We start from the raw sequence: 21,695 nt of genomic DNA on the forward strand, positions 1-21,695 counted from the left end.
GTATTAAAGGTAAATTATCATTGGCAGTGCAGTGCGCCCCCCCCCCCAACCCCCTAGTATTAAAATCATTGGTGGCAGTGGCCACAGGGTCCCCTCCACATTGGTGGTAGTGGCAGCTTCTGATCGTAGCCACGGCAGTGTAATCCTGGGGCTCTGATCGGTTACCATGGCAGCCATGCCACTGCTGAAGCCCTGGCTGCCATGGTAAGCTCCCTGCTGCTGTGTGCACAAAGCCCAGGGCAGCAGGGAGAGTGTGAAGTCCTATTCACCCTGATAGAGCTCTATTAAGGTGAATAGGACAAGGGAATTAAAGATCCCGGGTTCTAGCCCTTAAGGGGGGAAATAGTTATTAAATTAAATGTAAAAACAAAAAAAAGGTTTTAAAAAAACTTACCAAATTATTAAGTATAAATCCCCCACTTTTCCAATTTTACATATAAAATATATAAACAATAAATAAACATATCACAAATCGCCACATCCGAAAAATCCAAACTATTAAAATATAAAAAAAAACTCCTATGCAGTAAACCCCGGAACAGAAAAAAAAAACTGCGCAATGCGACATTTTTTTAAATGTGGAGTGCACGCGGCTTTTTGGGCGTTTTATTTTTTCCGCTTGGTATCGAGTATCGCAATACTTTTTTATGGTATCGAAATCTAATAAAAATGTTGGTATCCCAACAACCCTAATTGTAGGCTCATGGTGTCACACTCTAATCATGATAAAACACCTGCAAAAGTTTTCTAAGCCTTTAAATGGCCCCTTAGTCTCGTTCAGTAAGATACACAATCATGAGGAAGACTGCTGCAGGGGCGTAGCTATAGGGGGTGCAGAGGTAGCAGTCGCTACCGGGCCCAGGAGCCTGAGGGGCCCCAAAGACCCTTGTGCTGCAGTATAGCAGTATAGCAAATGCCGGCTGGAGGGAAGGGGTTAGGTCAGGAATTTGGCATGGTGGGGAGGGAGTTGCCGTTTCAATTTTTGCCTCAGGCAGCATGAAGGCTATGTGCTTCCCTGCCCCTGGCAACAAAGCACTGAGGGAAGGGGGGCCCAGGCTGAACTCTTGCACCGGGGCCCATGAGCCTTTAGCTACGCCCCTGCAGGCATGTCTTCAGTTTTTTTCGCCGGCGATAAAACCGTAGCATGCAGCTCAATGGGGTGTGTCCTTTCCGCTGCAGCTCTCTCCCTGTAACTGCCAAAGCTTCTAATAGAACATATGGCAGGTTGCAGTTGGAGATTTAAACTGGGCATGTGCGACCAGCTCAGTGAGACGGACCAAAAAATAAGGAAAAGAACAAACAGCAGGGGGCACTATACAGATACATTTTATTGAATAACTCACTGGCTATATTACATTTTTAATTACATGCAACTACAAAAGTATTCAGATCCAGATGCTGGTTTGAATAATGTAGAATATGTTTTGTGACACAACCCCTTTAAATAGTATAGGACTCAAAGTTCAAACCATTGTGCTGTGTTCATGTTTCCTCTCCTTATTGTGTGAAGCTTTTATACTAATCTATTTTTTCATTAAAAGATTGTATTTTTTTGCTAAAAATTATAAATTGTCATTCTTTAAAGTGAAGGTTATCTGATGATCTTATACGATATATCAGTATAAAAAAGCAGTCCGTGCCTTTAGTGTGATTGCACTGTAGATATGGAGAACTTACAGTGCATTCATTCCAGACAGGAAGTATTCATGATATGTAGGTTCCCCCTGTAACAGGGAGAAGTCTGTCAATCAGGAATACATTACATTCCTGTTGCTGGCATTGGCCTGAAACAAGTAAACTGTATGTTTTCATATATGCAAATGAGCCTCTAGGAGCAACAGGGGCGTTTCTGTTACACCTAGAGCCTCAGCTCTCTCTGCAGCTGCCGTGACCTCTGCAGAAGGGTCTGGGATCCAAGGAGTTATTGTGATTGCCTGGAGCCGGGAAGGAATTTTTACCCCTAAAAGCAGGAAAATTGGTTTCTACTTCATGGAAATTTTTTGCCTTCCTTTGGATTAACTTAGAGGATAACTGGCTGAACTGCATGGACGGATGCATTTTTTTCCGCCTTAATAATGTATGGGGGTAATACTGATCTTCCTACAGTGGTCTGTTAGTAACAGTACGGTGGTAATATTCAGTCACTATTTAGCTGTATTACTAGTAGTCATAGTGCGGCATTATCTAGATTGGGGGCCACTCATGTGACGGGTGCTGACCCCCTATCTATGCCCCAGAGTCATGCCACCGATGACATCACAGATAGTGTTTCTAAGGAAACAAGAAGTGTTATCGTGCCAGGATTCTAATGATGACATCACAAAGGGTGGCTTAGTATGAGAGCGGCCATCTTGAATGTACTTTATTAACCTACCCTTAATGGAGATATCACTAGTGGATAGAGTATTACCTGGGGGGGATCATTTATTTTGAGACTTGTACTAGTTTTCCGGCTATAATAACAGTCACAAACTTTAGCACATGCTAATTTTATGGAAAAATTTGTAACTTTAAATATTACACTTTTAAATATTGGTAACTCGCCCCTTCAGGATCCAGCTCTCAGCTTACTTAATATACCCTTAGGATACCCATAGAAAATAGGGTCTGAGTACGATTTGTGCAATTTGATCATTAAGAGAAATAAAACAAAATTTTTAAAAACAATAAAACACTATGTTTATTTATAAAAGGTTTTAAATGAATTTTCTGCAGCTTTGGCTCCGTCTTCAGAATTGGCTGGATTCAGGTCCGCTAACTTGTAGAGAGGAGGTCGGGGGTCGCACCTCTGGCAGATTTTCATGGACAGAATATTGTCACCAGAGGTTCCTGATGTTATTTTGTAGTCGGATCCTAGAAGAGAAAATACCTAAATAAAAAAAACTGTTTACAAAAACACAAGGAGAAGACGGAGGGAAGCGGCCAAACTTACCGGACCTGTTGGTGCTCTGCTCATCTTCATTGGAATTTCAGATGGTTTGGATGGTAAAACCATCTATAAATGGTAAGTGGGCCCCAAGGGGTAGATGGTAAGTGGGCCCCAAGGGATAGATGGTAAGTGGGCCCAAATAGGTAGATGGTAAATTGCCCCAAGGGGTAGATGGTAAATGGGCCCCAAGCTGCAGATGGTAAATGGCCCCAAGCCGCAGATGGTAAATGGCCCCAAGCGGCAGATGGTAAGTGGGGCCAAGCAGCAGATGTTATATGGTGGCCAAGGGGCAGATGGTATAGTAAGGGCCTATCGGCAGATGTTATAGCCGGCGGCAGATGATACAGCTTGGCCGCTTTCTCTTCCGGGTACTTGAGGCCCTGATGTTAATGATGTTCCCCGGAAGGTCCTCCATCTCCACATCCTCCGGATACTGGCGAGGGCCAACGTCCATTTTATCATCACCGTGATCGGACTTCATGTCAACATCATCGGGATACTGTGGAGGGCCGACATCCATTTTCTCTACTGCATTCATCACAGGAATAGTCTTTGGCATCAACCTCCTCTTCTTCCAGGACTTCCCCATGGTGAGAGCCAGCTAGAGATACTGACACTGCTGTCAGGGTGTGACCCCAATTTATGGGATTAGACCACACCACCTGATTATTATGTCATAAGTAAAGTCATGTCCCATTATGACATCACAAGTAAAAAGGTCATGCAAGAGGAGGAGGGGCCAGGGGGACAAGCATCTATTGATGACATCACAAGAAGTGCCTTAGCATGAGAGCGGCCATATTGGATGTACTGAACTCACGTTTTTAATATCACATCATGTACATACATGTTCTTCCCTGAAATTTTCTTCATGTTTGTTCATTCTCTTCACATAGATTTTGGGATGAGGGGTGGGATACATGACCACAGAGGACTTTGGTCCCTATAGAAGCCAATCACATTGCAGCTTTCTATTTGGCTATTTGAAAATAAAAGCTGCGCTGTGATTGGTCGCTATGGGCAACAAAGACAGTTTTACTGTTAATCTGACCCGATGTGTTAGATGATGGGAGTGATATAATGTGTAAGAGATGGTGGGAGTGATAAATTATGTATAAAATGATGGGAGATATGCATTGTGTGTGACATGATGGGAATAAAACATTGGTTGTATGATGGTGGGGGTGATAAACTGTGTATGGGAGGATGGGAGTGATACATTGTGTGTGAAATGATTGGAGTGCTTACAGATATTTATCTATAATGTAATATTTTCACAACAAAAAATATTTTAAAGATATTTCTGATACTTTAGAGTGGATTATTGTATAATATACAGGACTATACATGGGGTGCAGTATAATATACAGGACTATACATGGGTACAGTATAATATACAGGAGTATACATGGGGTGCAGTGTAATGTACAGAAGTATACATGGGGTGCAGTGTAATGTACAGGACTATACATGGGGTGCAGTGTAATGTACAGGACTATACATGGGGTGCAGTGTAATGTACAGGACTATACATGGGGACAGTATAATATACAGGACTATACATGGGGACAGTATAATATACAGGACTATACATGGGGTGTAGTATAATATACAGGACTATACATGGGGTGCAGTGTAATGTACAGGACTATACATGGGGTGCAGTGTAATATACAGGACTATACATGGGGTGCAGTGTAATATACAGGACTATACATGGGGTGTAGTATAATATACAGGACTATACATGGGGTGTAGTATAATATACAGGACTATAGTTGGGGTGCAGTGTAATATACAGGACTATACATGGGGTGCAGTGTAATATACAGGACTATACATGGGGTGCAGTGTAATATACAGGACTATACATGGGGTGCAGTGTAATATACAGGACTATACATGAGGTGCAGTGTAATATACAGGACTATACATGGGGTGCAGTGTAATATACAGGACTATACATGGGGTGCAGTGTAATGTACAGGACTATACATGGGGTGCAGTGTAATATACAGGACTATACAGGGGTACAGTATAATATACAGGACTATACATGGGGTGCAGTGTAATATACAGGATTATACATGGGGTACAGTATAATATACAGACTATACATGGGGTGCAGTGTAATATACAGGACTATACATGAGTAGTGATGTCACAAACATAAAATTTTCCGTTCGTGAACGGCGAACGCGAATTTCTGCAAATGTTCGCGAACGTGCGAACCAGGCGAACCGCAATAGTCTTCAATAGGCGAATTTTAAAACCCACAGGTACTCTTTCTGGCCACAATAGTGATGGAAAAGTTGTTTCAAGGGGACTAACACCTGGACTGTGGCATGCCGGAGGGGGATCCATGGCAAAACTCCCATGGAAAATTCCGTAGTTGACGCAGAGTGTGGTAAGTTGAAATCGCAATGCGATTTATAGAACTTGAATTAATTGCATTGCGATTTCAGCTTTCTCAAATCCGACAGTACATTCTAGCATGGAGTCGTTCCCATGGTGATGGGGACGCTCCATGAGCACGCAAGTCGGCAGAAGTTCTAAGTTGAAATCGCAATGCGATTTATAGAACTTGAATTAATCGCATTGCGATTTCAACTTAGAGCTTCTGCCGACTTCCGTGCTCATGGAGCGTCCCCATCAACATGGGATCGACTCCATGCTAGAATGTACTGTCGGATTTGAGAAAGTTGTAATCGCAATGCGATTAATGCAGGTTATATTAATCGCATTGCGAATTCATCTTAGAGCTGCTGGGTTCCTAATGGTTGTATTGCTAGTATATAACGAAGATTGAGAATATAGTGCTGTATTCGTTATATTCGTCAATTCTAGCAATACAACCATTAGGAACTTAGCTCGCAATGCGTTTAATATAACCTGCATTACTCGCATTGCGATTACAACTTAGATCTGAGTTCCTAATGGTTGTATTGCTAGAATTGACAACGAATATAGCACTATATTCTCAATCTTCGTTATATTCTATCAATATAACCATTAGTAACCCAGCTCTAAGTTGTAATCGCAATGCGATTAATATAACCTGTATTAATCGCATTGTGATTACAACTTTGTGACACTGCAGCTTCAGAATTAATCTAAGATGGATGCTGTCCTTGCTTTTTGATAGGCGGTAGGAGGGTCTGGAAGGGAGGGTATGCTGATTGGCTGGAGTGTGTCTGCTGACTGTGAGGTACAGGGTCAGAGTTTGCTCAATGATGACGTATAGGAGGCGGACCGAACATCTCATATGTTCGCCCGCCGCGGCGAACACGAACAAGCTATGTTCGCTGGGAACTATTCGCCGGGGAATAGTTTGGGACATCTCTATACATGAGGTGCAGTCAGGGGCGTAGTTATAGGGGGTGCAGAGGTAGCAGTCGCTACCGGGCTCAGGAGCCTGAGGGGGCCCAAAGACCCTTGTGCTGCAGAAGAAGACACCAGTATTATAGCAAATGCATACTGGTCAAGTTGCCGGCTGGAGGGAAGGGGTTAGGTCAGGAATTTGGCATGGTGGGGAGGGAGGTGCCGTTTCGATTCTTGCCTCCGGCAGCATGAAGGCTATGTGCTTCCCTGCCCCTGGCCACAAAGCACTGAGAGAAGGGGGGCCCAAGCTGACCTCTTGTACCGGGGCCCATGAACCTTTAGCTACGCCCCTGGACTGCTGACTTGACAGTTGTCCCCAGAAGACAGTCATTGACACCCTCCACAAAGAGTGTAAGCCAGAAAAGGTCATTCTTAAAGAAGCTGGCTGTTCACAGAGTTCTGTAACCAAGCATATTAATGGAAAGAAAAATGTGGTAGAAAAAGGTGCACAAGCAACAGGGATAACAGCAGACTTGAAAGAATTCTCAAGAATTTGGGGGAGATTCACAAGGAGTGGACAGCGGCTGGAGTCAGTACTTCAAGAGCCACCACACAGACGTATCCAGGACATGAGATACAACTGTTGCATTCCTTGTGTCAAAACATTCATGATCCAGAGACATCGTCAGAAGCATCTTACTTCGGCTAGGCCTCTTTCACACTTGCGTTGTCCGGATCCGGCGTGTACTCCACTTGCCGGAATTACACGCCGGATCCGGAAAAACGCAAGTGTACTGAAAGCATTTGAAGACGGATCCGTCTTCAAAATGCTTTCAGTGTTACTATGGCACCCAGGACGCTATTAAAGTCCTGGTTGCCATAGTAGTAGTGGGGAGCGGGGGAGCAGCATACTTACCATCCGTGCGGCTCCCGGGGCGCTCCAGAATGACGTCAGAGCGCCCCATGCGCATGGATCATGTGATCCATGCGATCACGTCATCCATGCGCCTGGGGCGCCCTGACGTCACTCTGGAGCGCCCCGGGAGCCGCACGGATGGTAAGTATGCTGCTCCCCGCTCCCCACTACAGTTTACCATGGCTGCCAGGACTTTAGCGTCCCGGCAGCCATGGTAACCATTGAGAAAAAGCTAAACGTCGCATCCGGCAATGCACCGAAACGACGTTTAGCTTAAGGCCGGATTCGGATCAATGCCTTTCAATAGGCATTCATTCCGGATCCGGCCTTGCGGCAAGTGTTCCGGATTTTTGGCCGGAGCAAAAAGCGCAGCATGCTGCGCTATTTGCTGCGGCCAAAAAACGTTCCGTTCCGGAACGGAAGACATCCTGATGCATCCTGAAGGACGGACTGTCCATTCAGAATGCATTAGGATAATCCTGATCAGTATTCTTCCGGCATAGAGCCCCGACGACGGAACTCTATGCCGGAAGACTATAACGCAGGTGTGAAAGGGCCCTAAGGAGAAAAAGGACTGTTGCTCAGCTCTCTAAAGTCCTGTTTTCACATGAAAGTTTCCACAGTCAGTGATAGTTTAGGGAGCCATGTCATCTGCTGGTGTTGGTCCCTTGTGTTCAGGCTCGGACTGGCCCACAGGGGTACAGGGGAATTCCCCGGTGGGCCCCTGAGCAAGGTGGGCCCCTAGTCTCCCACCCCCTGCACAAGTGGCACATAACACAGCAGACTTACTGCACTACATACATATATTCCATGTACAGCACCTCAACCAGCCTATGTTCATATAAAAAACTTGTTAGATTATTTATTATATTTGAATGTCTCTGTACGGTGGGCCCCCAAAATAAATTTTACTGGTGGGCCCTAGGTACACCAGTCCGACACTGCTTGTGTTATATCAAGTTGTCTACCGTGAAATTTTAGAGCACTTCATTCATCACTCTTCTGACAAGCTTTATGGAGATGCTGATTTCATTTTCCAGTAGGACATGACAACAGCCCACACTGTCAAAAGCACCAATACCTGGTTGGTTCAATAACCACTGTATCACTGTGCTTGGTTGTCCAGCAAACTCTCCTGACCTAAACCCTATAGAGAATCTATAGGTTGTCAAAAGGAAGATGAGAGACATCAGACCCAACAATGCAGATGAGCTGAAGACCAAACTGGGCTTCCATAACATCTCATCAGTGCCACGCTGCATTGATGCAGTAATTCATGCAAAATGAGCCTTGACCAGGTATTGAGTGCATATACTGTACAAACTTTTCAGTAGGCCAACATTTCTGTATTAAAAATACTTTTTTTAATTGGTCCTATATAATATTATAATTTTCTGAGATACTAGCTTTTGGGGTTTTATTAGCTCTAAACCATAATAACCATTAAAAGAAATAAAAACTTAAATAGATCACTCTGTGTGTAATAAATCTATATGAGTTTCACTTTTTGAATTCAATTATTAAAATAGATTAACTTTTTGATGCTATTCTAATTTACTGAGGTGCACTAGTATATATAGCACATATAGCATATACCATATATAGCACGTGTAGTGCTCACACTGTTAAATTCCTCAGCATTGACCTCTGGGAGGACAACTCTAGAAGCAGGGGTGATTGTCTATGAACCTATGTATTTTATACTGTCTGTACCGACAACCAATATACTGCATGTGTTAAGAAGAATTACAGTAAAATAAACTGCATAAATACATTGCGTCATTGCATTGTCCTTAACTCCTTAGTGACCAGCCTGTTTTGGGCCTCACTGACCAAGTGTCTTTCTTCCTTTTTTCATTGTCGCCTTCCAAGAGCTATAACTTTCTATTTTTCCGTCTATGTAGCTGTATGGGGGCTTGTTTTTTGCAGGAGAAGTTTGACATTTTGGGGTACACATAACTTTCTGATGAACTTTTATTAACTCTTTCTGGGAGGGACATGGGGAAAAACTGCAATACAGCCACTGAGTTTATACGTTTCAAATTTTGCGGCGTTCATTTTTCTGCATAATTAACATAATATATTTATTTTCTGGGTCAGTATGATTACAGTGATACCAAATACATCGGGTTTTTTACGTTTTACTACTTTTGTGCAATGAAAGTCTTTTTTTTTTTTGAACAAAAAAAATATTTTTGCATTGCCTCATCCCAAGACTCATAACTGTTTTATTTTTCGTTCTACAGAGTTGTGCGAGGGCTTGATTTTTGCTGGAGAATTGTAGTTTTAATAGGTATAATTTTGGGGTAAATAACACTTTTTGATCGCTTGTTTTTTTTTTTCAGTTGAAACAAGTTAGCAATTCTGGCATTTTTTTTTTCACCATAGGGGATAATTTACATGATGGGTCATTACAGACGTGGCGATAACAAAAATGTGGGGGAGATTTTATTTTAGCCATTTTTTTTTTATCTTTTGCATTTAAGTGTATTTTTAATGGAACAAAAAAAAAGAGTATTTTTTTTATTTAATATTTTTTTTTACCACTTCATAGTCCCACAAGGGGACTAGAACAGCCAATCTTTTGATTGCTTCTAAAATACAATGCACTATCCCTACGGTGCATTGCATTTTAATGTCAGTGTAATACTGACACTGACCAGCAGACTGCACCAGAGTGAGCACAACCTGCTGGAGAACACTCAAGGCAGGTTTGGGGCCTACCTACACCAGGTCCCAGCCTGTTTAGACACACATTGTTGGCACCCAGCGATCGCATTTGTGGGGTGCCGAAGGGAGACAGAGGGAGTCCGCTCCTTCTGTCCCTGCTTACAAATGACGGGCACCATTGCCTGTGGCATGTAAGGGGTTAAACAGCCTGGACTAGCACTCCTGCTAGTCCAGGCTGTTAGAGCAGGAGCATGTGAAAAGGCGGTGGCCCAGCCTAAAGCCCCTTAGTGACCGGCATAAAAAGGAAAATAGGTGGTCACTAAGGGGTTAAAGGGGTTTCTGGGATTATTATGGTTTTCAACAGACATGCTCTTGTAGTTATCTTCCCTATTCTTTTTTTCAATGTAGACACTTCTGACGCGTTTTCACCATGTCAACATATCACTCTGGTTTCCATTCTTTAGTAGAACTTCCTGTTACTGTATCCATCCAAACCCATGATACACTTGTCCTTTCTCTGCCACAGCTCCAGCACGGCCCCTAACAACACCCAGCTAGTTTATAGCTCCTCCCATCCAGCTATTTACATAGACACTCCCCTATCACTGCCCCTAACAACACCCAGCTATTTTATAGCTCCTCCCACTCAGCTATTTACATAGACACTCCCCTATCACTGCCCCTAACAACAACCAACTACTTTATACCCCCTCCCACCCAGCTAGTTACATAGACACTTGTAGTGCTCTAGAGCGGGAGTAATGTTAAAATTTGCCCGTTTCCCATATGCAATGTTATAAACTTCTTACTTTATTTAACTTGAAGGAGCAGCTAGCTCAGGCCTTTCCTCAGCATAAAATCCGAGAAGTTAACCCTATGTCTCGCCTGTATTGTTTTGCACTTGAATTCCTCCAGTAAAGAAGCACACTGGTTAACTGCAGACCCTGACTGTCTGGACTTATTTCCCATTGGGGTGCACCACAGCTTACCATCCCTTCCAGAGAGCCACCGCAAACCAGGCCCCTTAACACTCCCCCATCACTGCCCCTAAAAACACCCAGCTAGTTTATAGCTCCTCCCACCCAGCTAGTTACATAGACACCCCCTATCACTGTCCCTAACACCACCCAGCTAGCTTATAGCTCCTCCCACCCAGCTAGTTACATAGACACTTCCCTATCACTGTCCCTAACACCACCCAGCTAGCTTATAGCTCCTCCCACACAGCTAGTTACATAGACACTCCCCTATCACTGTCCCTAACACCACCCAGCTAGTTTATAGCCCCTCCCACCCAGCTAGTTACATGGAGACTCCCCTATCACTGCACCTGTATAGACATACCATCACAGGAAATAAGAGAGAACTGCCTGGACATGGTTATGTGACCACAGCCCAGAGCAGAAGATTAAAGGGAGCAATAAAAGGATAAAAAGTGCTGCCCATAATTATTCATACCCCTGGCAAATTTTGACTTAAACTTACTTTTATTCAACCAGCAAGTAATTTTTTGACGGGAAATGACATAGGTGTCTCCCAAAACATAATAAGATAATGTACAAGAGGCATTATTGTGGAAAAAAAATCATTTCTCAGCTTTTATTTACATTTGAGCAAAAAGTGTCCAGTCCAAAATTGTTCATACCCTTCATAAACTGTTACAGTCTGTGGGAAAATCAAAAGTTATATACCATTCCAAATAGTCCAAGCTGTTCTAAAGCCTCCTAATTACCCTGATTAATTGGGAACAGCTGTTTTAATCAACTCAACAGGTGAAAAACAGCAACTCTCTGCAGTTGGTTTGTGGACAGTCATGGCTAAGACAAAGGCGCTCAGTGAGGACCTGCGGCTGCGCATTGTGGCTGCTCACAAGTCAGGAAAGGGCTGCAAGGCCATTTCTAAATGTTTTCAAGTTCCAGTGGCTACAGTGCAAAGTATTATTAAAAAATACAAGATGTTCCGCACTGTGGAAAATCTTAGAGGACGTGGTCGGAAGCCAAAAGTGACACCTGTGCTGGCCAGGAGGATAGTTAGAGAGGTGAAAAAGAATCCAAGGATCACCACCAAGGCCATCTTGGTGAATCTGGGCTCTGCTGGTGGCAATGTCTCAAGGCAGACAATCTAACGGACACTGCACACTGCTGGGTTCCACGGATGCAGACCAAGGAGGACGCCACTTCTCCAGATAAGGCACACAAAAGCTTGCTTAGCCTTTGCAAAAGCTCATCTGGACAAAGAAGACTTCTGGTCTTCTGTATTATGGTCAGATGAAACAAAAATGTAATTGTTTGGCCACAATGATGTTTCCTTCATTTGGCGTAAAAAAGGAGAAGCCTTCAACCCAAAGAACACCATCCCCACTGTCAAACATGGTGGTGGGAACCTAATGCTTTTGGGGGTGTTTTTCAGCCAATGGACTAGGGAACCTAATCACAGTAAACGGCACCATAAAAAAAGAGCAACACATGAGGATTCTCAACGACAACATCAGGCCGTCTGCAGAGAAACTTGGCCTTGGGCACCAGTGGACATTTCAGCATGACAATGACCCAAAACACACACAGCAAAAGTGGTGAAGAAATGGTTAGCAGACAACAACATTAACATTTTGGAGTGGTCCAGCCAGACTCCAGACTTGAATCCAATTGAGAATTTGTGAAGGGAGCTACCTTTTTGCTCAAATGTAAATAAAAGCTGAGAAATGTTTTTTTTTTTCACAATAATGCCTCTTGTACATCGTCTTATTATCTTTTGGGAGACACCGCATGCTGCGGTATTTTGTCTGTCCAAAAAACGTACAGTGACTGAACTGAAGACACCCTGATGCATACTGAACGGATTGCTCTCCATTCAGAATGCATGGGGATAAAACTGATCAGTTATTTTCCGGTATTGAGCCCCTAGGACAGAACTCAATACCAGAAAAGTTTAACGCAAGTGTGAGCAAGTACCCTTACTTTTTTATTTGTCCGTCAACATAGTTGTTAGGGGTTAGTTTTAGCGGGATGGGCTGTAGTTTTTATTGGTATCATTTTTGAGATGCATATGACTTTTTCTGATCACGTTTTATAAAAAAAAATTGGGAGCTGAGGCAAAAAAACTGCTATTCTGCCATTGTTTATTTTTATTTTCTTACAGCGTTCACCACGCGGGATTGGTACCGTGATCAGTTTATAGATCAGGTCATTCCGGAAGCGGCGATACCAATTATGTGTCGTTTATTTAATTTTTTAATCACTTATAAATGAGTGGATGTGGAAAAAGACAATTTATTTTATTTTTAATTTACTTTTTTCAATTTTTTTTACATTTATTTTTTACTTTTTTTTATTTTCACAATTTTTTATTTATTTTTTATCAAGTCCCACTTGGATCTTGAAGATCCAGTGGGGCTTAATGGCTGTACTATACTTTGCAATGCTCTTGGTATGGCAACCATCCGCTGCCATCGCAGCCCGATGGTTGAGAGAGGGAGCCCCCTCCCTCTATTAACCCCTTGGATGCCGCTGACAGCAGCATGTAAGGGGTTACAGCAGAGTGTCAGCATACAGCTGACACTCGCTGCTGATGGTGGCGGCTCAGGATTAGAGCCGCCGCCTCCATCAGATACAGAAGGGGGACCGCAAAAGGGGATAAGGGCTGGGGAATTTGGAGGCAGAACGCACAGAAAGGGGGGCACAGATCGGGGTGCACATATTGGGGGCACACAGCAGCCAGTGCCTGAAACCCGCACTTTTACACTGCAGCAATCTGATTAGTTTGTCTGCACAGACTAACCAATCGGAGTGATTGCCGGCAAGGGACCAATCAGAGTGGCATTACTGGACTCTGCACTGTCCCTGACAGCGGCAGTTGCAGGGCAGAAGCTTTAATCCAAGCGTTTGGCAGCGCTTGGATTAAAGAGCTGTCGCGTTTATTTACGTGCTAGCTGCACGGGGTGTGTTCAGATAGCAGGTATATAGCCGTATGGCAGTCGGGAAGGGGTTAACTTTATGTAATACTACTGGTTTGCTTAGCTTTTTTATTTATAGGACACTAACCGATGCAGGCTGGGCTGGAAGCAATTACTGGCTTGCTTGTTTTGATAGCACTCATTTCCATTGGATTCATCCAGTCTGTATGGTAGTATACAGCGGTGTATACTGCGCTCTCCTCCGCTGAGTCACTACATAGCACAAGGCACTCACAGCATATGTCTATGCCTTGTTAAAAGCACGGCTGGTATTTCTGGGGCAAATGCTTAGGGAGTTAGCTAGAGCAGCTGGTGGCTAAATGTAGCTACCGTTCACTTTAGAATTCTAGTCCTCAATCATGCTTTGGAAACGGAACGTAATAAACCTTTACAATTTCTTAGATTTTCTAAAGGCTGATTTAAAAAAGAAAAACATTTACAAGAAAAGCAAGAACTGATTCATTTCATTCCGGACACAAATTTGGTTCTGGTCTTTTTTTTACCTTTCTACCTTACCAGTGTAAGGCCTCTTTCACACTAGCGCTAGGCATCCTGCAGGGAAAAGCCTGCCGGATGGCTCTGCGTTCCAGCATTACCGAAAACTTGTAAGTCTCCGTCCGGCCCCATTAACTATAACGTGGACAAGCAGAGATCTGGCAGCAACACGTCAAATATGCCGAGAATCAGCTTGTGGCCATGCGGTTTTCTTCCAGCTGATTCTTGGCATATTTGCCAGGTTGCGTCCAGATCTCCGCCATTATAGTTAATGGGGCCAGACAGAGACAAGGTTCTGGCAATACCAGAATGCAGAGAGATCTGGCAGGCCGTTCTCTGCCAGAACAGCCTGCCTGATCGCTAGCCCTAGAGTGAAACTAGCTTAAGCGCTTGCGAGTTTTTTTGGGCACCTGTGTTTTTTGTTGTTTTTTTCAGTGGCCTTTTTTTTTGGGGAGTTCTATGCACAAAATGAGGGTCATTTATTAAGGACCAGTGTTTTATGCCGGTCTGTGATACTGCCACACACCTCGTCATAAATGAGGTGCATCCTACGGCAGTACATGCCACAAGATTCAACTCCACCGCAGTCCCTGACTAGAGTAGATTTCAGTCATCCTTTACGCCTGGCAACAGTTGGTGGTGCCTCCACCACTCCTCATCGGCGAGGATGGTGTAAAAATATTATGGGGTTTTGCAACTTTTTTGTGCAAAAAACTGGCGTAGGGGACTTTACTCTAGCATTTTCCCCTATACAGAAATGCAACAGCTACAGCATGCTATGTTTTTGAAAAGAAAGACAAAAAAGGACACCTAATTAACAAAAACGCCATAGACCTTCAATGACTGGAGTTGGTTTACAGCAAGAAAGGCTGCAAAAAAACCCCCACAGAAGTGCAGAAAAGCCCTGCTAAAAAACAATGGGGTAGATTTATCAAAAGTTTTGTAAAGGAAAACTGGCTTACTTGCCCATAGCAACCAATTAGATTCCACATTTCATTTTTCAGGTTTCTATCGGAAAGTAAGCCAGTTTTCCTTTACATCTGTTTGATAAATCTCCCCCTAAAACAGCCTTAAAGGGGTTGTCTCATCATAATCAGGATATGCCCCCATTGTCTTATAGGTGTGGGTCCCACCGCTGGGACCTGCACCTATATAGAGAACAGAGCCCCGCAAGGTGGTGGCTGGAGGACTCCATAGCATACCGCGCATGCAGTCGGCTATTTTCGCCGGCCCAATAGAAAATTATTGGAGGGCGGCTACGCATGCGCAGTGCTCCCTCCTTCACTTGTGGGGCTTCATTATCGATATAGGTGCGGGTCCCAGTGGAAAACAGAAGAAAAAACTGGATACTGTTTAAATAAAACAGGATCCTGTTGCATCCGTTATGCACATTTGGCATCCGTTTGAGCCATTTCTATCCGAGATCCGTTTTTTCAGACAGAAAAAAAGTCTTGCACGGATCTCAGATGGAAATGGGTCAAACGGATGCCAAATATCCATAACGGACGCAACAGTATCCTGTTTTTCTTTCTGTTCTTCTGATGGATCAGAAGAATGGAAAATGAAACGGTGATATAAAACCAGCCTTACTCCTTTACAAGTTCTACAGGAATTAAAAGGTTTTTCCAAGATCTTAATACTGATGACCTATCCTCTATCATCAGTATCTGATCGGTGGGGGTCCGACACCTGGGACCCACACCAATCAGCTGTTTGAGAAGACACCGGCACTGCGGCGTTCTCTGTACTTACCAAGGATAGGATCCTGGGGATAAGTCATCAGTATTAAAGTCTCAGAAAAAAGGTGAAATTTAAAAATATAATTTACATTTTATTTTTTATTTTTACAGATTTTCCATTTTAATTAGTTTTTCCCTACACCACAGCAAGGGTTAACAATAAAACAAACTTTAATATTGACTACCCTGATTCTGCACTTTATGGAAATATCCCATACTGTATGTGGTCGAAAACCACTATACGGGTACACTGCAGGGCTTAGAAAGGAAGGAGAACCATATGGCTTTTGGAGGGCAGATTTTGCTGGAATGGTTTTCAAGCACTATGTCGCATTTCTAGAGACCCTGAGGTACCACTACAATGGAAACCAAAAAAGTGACCCCAAAGTGAGCACTTTGACGCCACATAGATTTTAGAAACACTTGGTCGTGAAAATAAACAAATACATTTTATTCCAATAAAATGCTACATAAGCCCCAAATTTTTCATTTTCACATGGTGTAACAGGAGAAAAAGCAACCCACAATTGCTTATGCATTTTCTCCTCAATATGGCAACTCCCCATATGTGGTTGGTTGTAAACTGCTGTATGGGCACACTGCGGGGCTCAGAGGGGAAGGACCACCATTTGACTTTTAGAGTGCAGATTTTGTACACCGAGCGTCAGAATGGACACGGAGTCATGCGGCTCTGCCCACTGGTAGTTAAGCTACTGTAGTTTGTAATTACTTTTAAGTCCCTTATCACTATAGGGCACCTTAGGGATTCCTCCTGATCACTTGCATCTTTAGTACGGGACATCTTCTTACATTGGTGGTAATCCCTATCTCTAGACTCATAGTTGGAGTTATTCACTTCTGATACTTAGAATATTCAGAGTTTAGCAAATATGTAATCAGCCATTGTGTATTCAGCTATTTGTGTACTCAGCAACTAGCATATGTGTATCCAGCAATTAGTGTATTCAGCTCATTTACCCAAACAATTGTGTATTTAGCAATTAGTGTACTCAGCTTATTTAACCTAGACTGCGTATCCCCTGATGAGTTACTGCAACGAAACGTGGCACGTCGGGAACTTCTTTCCAGGGTGCACTAGGGACAGATATCCAGGCGGGGTCGCCCCTTTCGGTGCGGGTGCTCTGCATAGGTAGGCAGGGTTTCTTCAGCTCCCTTCCCCTTACAGGACAATTTAGGGAGAGCTGTTCCTGCTGCCACCTCTGCATAGACATTCAAGAGCCACTCTGCCTCGCATGTGTGACACATTGGAGAACTCCTATCTTCCGCTTGGCGGTACAAGGACCACGCACCAGAGCTGGCACTGATAACAACCTAGGGGCTTTTGAACGATAAATATTCAAAATAACCATCCATCGCATCTGGACCGGTGAGATGGTTCAATTTTTTCCTCCCCCATGTTGTATCCTATGGTCCTAACCTGCCTGGTGACGTATTTTAGTAAGTTGTAGCCAAAGTGTGGTGTACTGCACACAAGTGTTCTACAATTGTTGTATGTCTTGTATGTCGGTAGTGAAGACGGTCCTCTAGACCTTCTATTGAGGCCGTCTTCACTACCGCACTCAGCAGGGAGGAGAGACAGCGCTCGGCTGAGCACTTAAGACTCATCATTATAGAGAAAAATGAGGCGCTCAGATCCAGGACCCCCACTATATTTCACAGCAAGGCCACTTACCCCGCCAGTGAGGATCGCGCACCTCCTTCCTCACTCCGGCAGCCGGCTCAAACTGACCACTCACAAAGCTCCTTACTGTAAGGAGTAGGGTTGTTGCGGGTATCGAAATTTTTATATTTAATCAATACTTTTGTCCCAGTATCGATACGATACCAGGATTTCCATTTTGTTCTATACTGGGCTGTGCTTCTGCGCAGTCTAGTATCACAGAACACGAGCGCGCTGCTGTGAGCACGCTCAGGTTCCCTCAGCAGCACAGGGAGAAGGAAGCAGTGTCTCCCTCCCCCTGTACCGACGCTGCCACCAATGAGTAGAGAGGGGCGGGCGCACTGTGCCACAAATGATAGCACGACTTTAAATGGGTCCGGACTTTAAGTTACCAGGCTACATAGAGCGGCACCCAGGAATCTCCCTGCACTTACTATTATTCCTTGGCGCTGCTCCGTTCGCCCGCTGTGCCCCCATTACTGTCTCCTGCTCCGTATGCTAATTACTACTATCGGAGCAATGGGCAGGAGACAGCTTCTCTCCTGGGCGTTCCTTCTCCTTGGCTCTAGCGCTGTCCAATCGCAGCGCAGAACGTCACAGCCAGGGAGAAGGAACGCCCAGGAGAGAAGCTGATGGCTTCTGCCCATTGCTCCGATAGTAGTAATTAGCATACGGAGCAGGAGACAGTAATGGGGGCACAGCGGGCGAACGGAGCAGCGCCAAGGAATAATAGTAAGTGCAGGGAGATCCCTGGGTGGCGCTCTATGTAGCCTGCTGATGAAAGGTCATCTTTAACTTTTAATACAGGAGGCAGGTGCCGGCAGCAGAATCGCAAAGCCGGCACCCTGCCTCTGACAGGGAGCTGCTATCAGTGCGGCACCTGAGGGGTTAACTGTCACTGATCTGCTGCCAGTACCCGCTTCCTGTATTAAAGGTTAACTATCACTAGAGTGCGCACCCCCCCCCCCCCCCCCCCCAGTATTAAAATCATTGGTGGCAGTGGCCACAGGGTTCCCTCTCCTTCTCATTGGTGGCAGTGGCAGTTCCGATCGGAGCCCCAGCAGTGTAATCCTGGGGCCATGATCGGTTACCATGGTAGCCAGGACACTACTGAAGCCCTGGCTGCCACAGTCAGCTCCCTGCTGCTGTGTGCACTATGGACAGGAGAGCAGGGAGAGTGTGAAGTCCTAGTCACCCTGATAGAGCTCTATCATCAGGGTGAATAGGACAAGGGATGAAAAGATCCCAGGTTCTGGCCCCTAAGGGGAAAAATTGTTATTAAATAAACTGTAAAAAACAAAAAAGCAAAAAACTAAACAAAAACACACGTATAAATCACCCCCTTTCCCAATTTTACATATAAAATATATAAACAATAAATAAATAAAACATATCACATATCGCCACGTCCGAAAAGTCCAAACTATTAAAATATAAAAAAAATCTATGCGGTGAACGCCAGAACAGAAAAAATATATAAAAGCTGTGCGATTCGCCATTTTTAAAAATGCGGAATGAACGTGGCTTCTTTGGTGTTTTATTTTTTTCGCATGTATCGAATATCGCAATACTTTTTTATGGTATTGAAATAGAATAAAAAATTTGGCATCGCAACAACTCTAGTAAGGAGCCTTGTTATTGGTTGTTGCAGGCAGCAGCATTGCTGCGCTGCCCGTCCCGTTCACAGCATTCACTGCACTTATGAATGGCAGGGAAAAGTCATATCAGTACGCCTTAGACTTTTTCCAGCGAGTAAAATTGCCTGAACATGGCGCTTATACAGGCGTTATTGCGACCTCTGCTGGCCAGCTTGTGTTACTAGAGACATTCACCCCCTAAATTGCTATGCAACATTTGAGGCCTACTTTGGTAATATTTACTACACTGTGTTAGGCTACTTTCACACTTGCGGCAGGACGGATCCGACAGGCTGTTCACCATGTCGGATCTGTCCTGCGGCTATTTCGCCGTGCCGCCGTTCCGTCCCCATTGACTATAATGGGGACGGGGGCGGAGCTCCGGCGCAGCACGGCGAAAGCCACCGGACTAAAAAGCCTGACATGCAGTAATTTTAGTCCGGCAGCCTTTCGCCGTGCACCGCCGGAGCTTTGCCCCCGCCCCCATTATAGTCAATGGGGACGGAGCAGCGGTCCAGCGGCACGACAAAAAAGCCGCAGGACGGATCCGACATGGTGAACAGCCTGTCGGATCCGTCCTGCCGCAAGTGTGAAAGTAGCCTTACAATTAGAGTGGCTTAGACGTGTCAAAATATTGTAAAACTGTGAGAAGTGACCCTATTTCGGAGACCACTGCCCTCAAGGAATTCATCTAGAGGTGTAGTGAGTTTTTTAAACCCACAGGTAGTTTAAAAAAAATATGTACTGTATTTTTCACCCTATAAGACGTGACCCCAATGTTCATAAGACCCCCAATCAGCCCTCAGATCAGACCCTCACTGTCAAAAGATCGCCATTCAGACCTCAGATCAGACCTCATAGTAGACAAAAAAATAAATAAATCAACGTACCTCTCCCACTCCAGACGCCGCCGCTCCTGAGATCCAGCACTCTTCCAGGTATTCCTGCCGCGCTGTGCTGTGACCCGATGTCGCACAGCGCGAGGTCACAGAACGCGCTGATGTCATGATGAACTGCATGAGAAGACTAGGAATCGGTGAGTAAAGAGCCCGCACAGGGGAGCGCTGCATTCACCGCTTCTACTAATCTGTGTTTCCATAACGGAAGCGGTCATTAGTATTCGCCTCATAAGATGCACTGACATCCCCCCCCCCCACACTTTGGGGGTACATGCATAAATTAGTGCAGGGTAAAACTTCAAATTTAGTTATAAAATTTGTGTATGAAAATTTTTGTCAAATTTGTTTAAAAAAAAATTGCGCAAATTTGTTCATATAAATTGTAGCACCAGTTAGGCACAAAAAAGTGCCGCACCAATTGCTGTAAAATACAGACCTCAGGTCAGACCCCCATTCTTCCTCAGACCTCGGATCAAACCCCCAACCCCATCAGCCTGCTGGATCTGCATGCCGTACATCTGAATGTTCATACTACTGGCTACGGCATTGCAAACTGGGAAATCTGTGGCAGAAATCCACAACCACAATTGGCATGGACTGAAAAACAGCGACACATGTCAGGTTATGGGCGGATTGTCTGGCAGAAAATGCCCACGGCACATGGATTTGACGGGTAGCCGTAACTCAAGGTTGTTGGTTTTTATTTATACCTGGGCACTGTGGATCAGCGGACAAATGCAAATCATCTTATGACAATGGGTGATGTATTGTAAAGACGGATGGAACCTGGCGCAAACTGATAGCGCCATCAGATATCATCATTCACATCTTTCACAGGTAAATGTGACTTTCAGTCCATAATATGGAATATAATATAACTGTCATATAATGCACCATATCTCCAAACAGGCTATGAGGGACATGCTGTAGTAATAGCACTATATTCCATACAGACAGATGCAGAGATCACTGAAGGACAGAACTCCTGAATATGTCCTGCGGCTTCCCTGCGGATTCTGAGCAAGGTGTGAATATGACCATAGCGCTGTGATACAGTAACACATAACCCCGCCCCCCGTCACTCACCAAGAAGCCCACCAAGTGCAGGCGCCGCTGCAGGCTCCGCCCATTCGGCGTGCTGTTTGGACCGCGAGTCCCCATCACCCATCTGGACAGGAGCCCCTACAGTACAGCCCGTCAGTGCAGAACTCCTGCACCCACAACCCGGAAACTGCCGAGCATGCCGGCGGAAACTACCGAGCCTTTCTGCGCATGCGCCGAGCTCGATGCCAGGTGACGTGGAGGGCGATAGTGCCGGTCATAGTGCAGTGTGTATGAGCCCCTCATGTCATGGTATGGGACAGCTCCATCACATAAAAGCCACAGTGTCCTCTTTTCAAAGGAATACTACAGCAAGAATTGTCCTTCACACCCTCCTATAGGGTACCTAGCCCAA

The 21,695-nt window shown here is 44.6% G+C and overlaps 1 protein-coding gene across 1 annotated transcript in view; it reads right to left on the reverse strand.

Moving 5' to 3' along the window:
- MFSD9 (major facilitator superfamily domain containing 9) overlaps window positions 1–21,467 on the reverse strand; it is a 44,329-nt gene extending 22,862 nt beyond the window's left edge. The window contains exon 1 of the mRNA XM_044286763.1: window positions 21,326–21,467. Within this exon, the coding sequence (XP_044142698.1) occupies window positions 21,326–21,400 (75 nt within the window). The 5' untranslated portion in view covers window positions 21,401–21,467. The remainder of the gene's footprint in view (window positions 1–21,325) is intronic.
- Between the last annotated feature and the right edge of the window lie 228 nt (window positions 21,468–21,695).

This window comes from Bufo gargarizans, chromosome 3 (assembly GCF_014858855.1).
Source record: "Bufo gargarizans isolate SCDJY-AF-19 chromosome 3, ASM1485885v1, whole genome shotgun sequence".
NCBI lineage: Eukaryota > Metazoa > Chordata > Amphibia > Anura > Bufonidae > Bufo > Bufo gargarizans.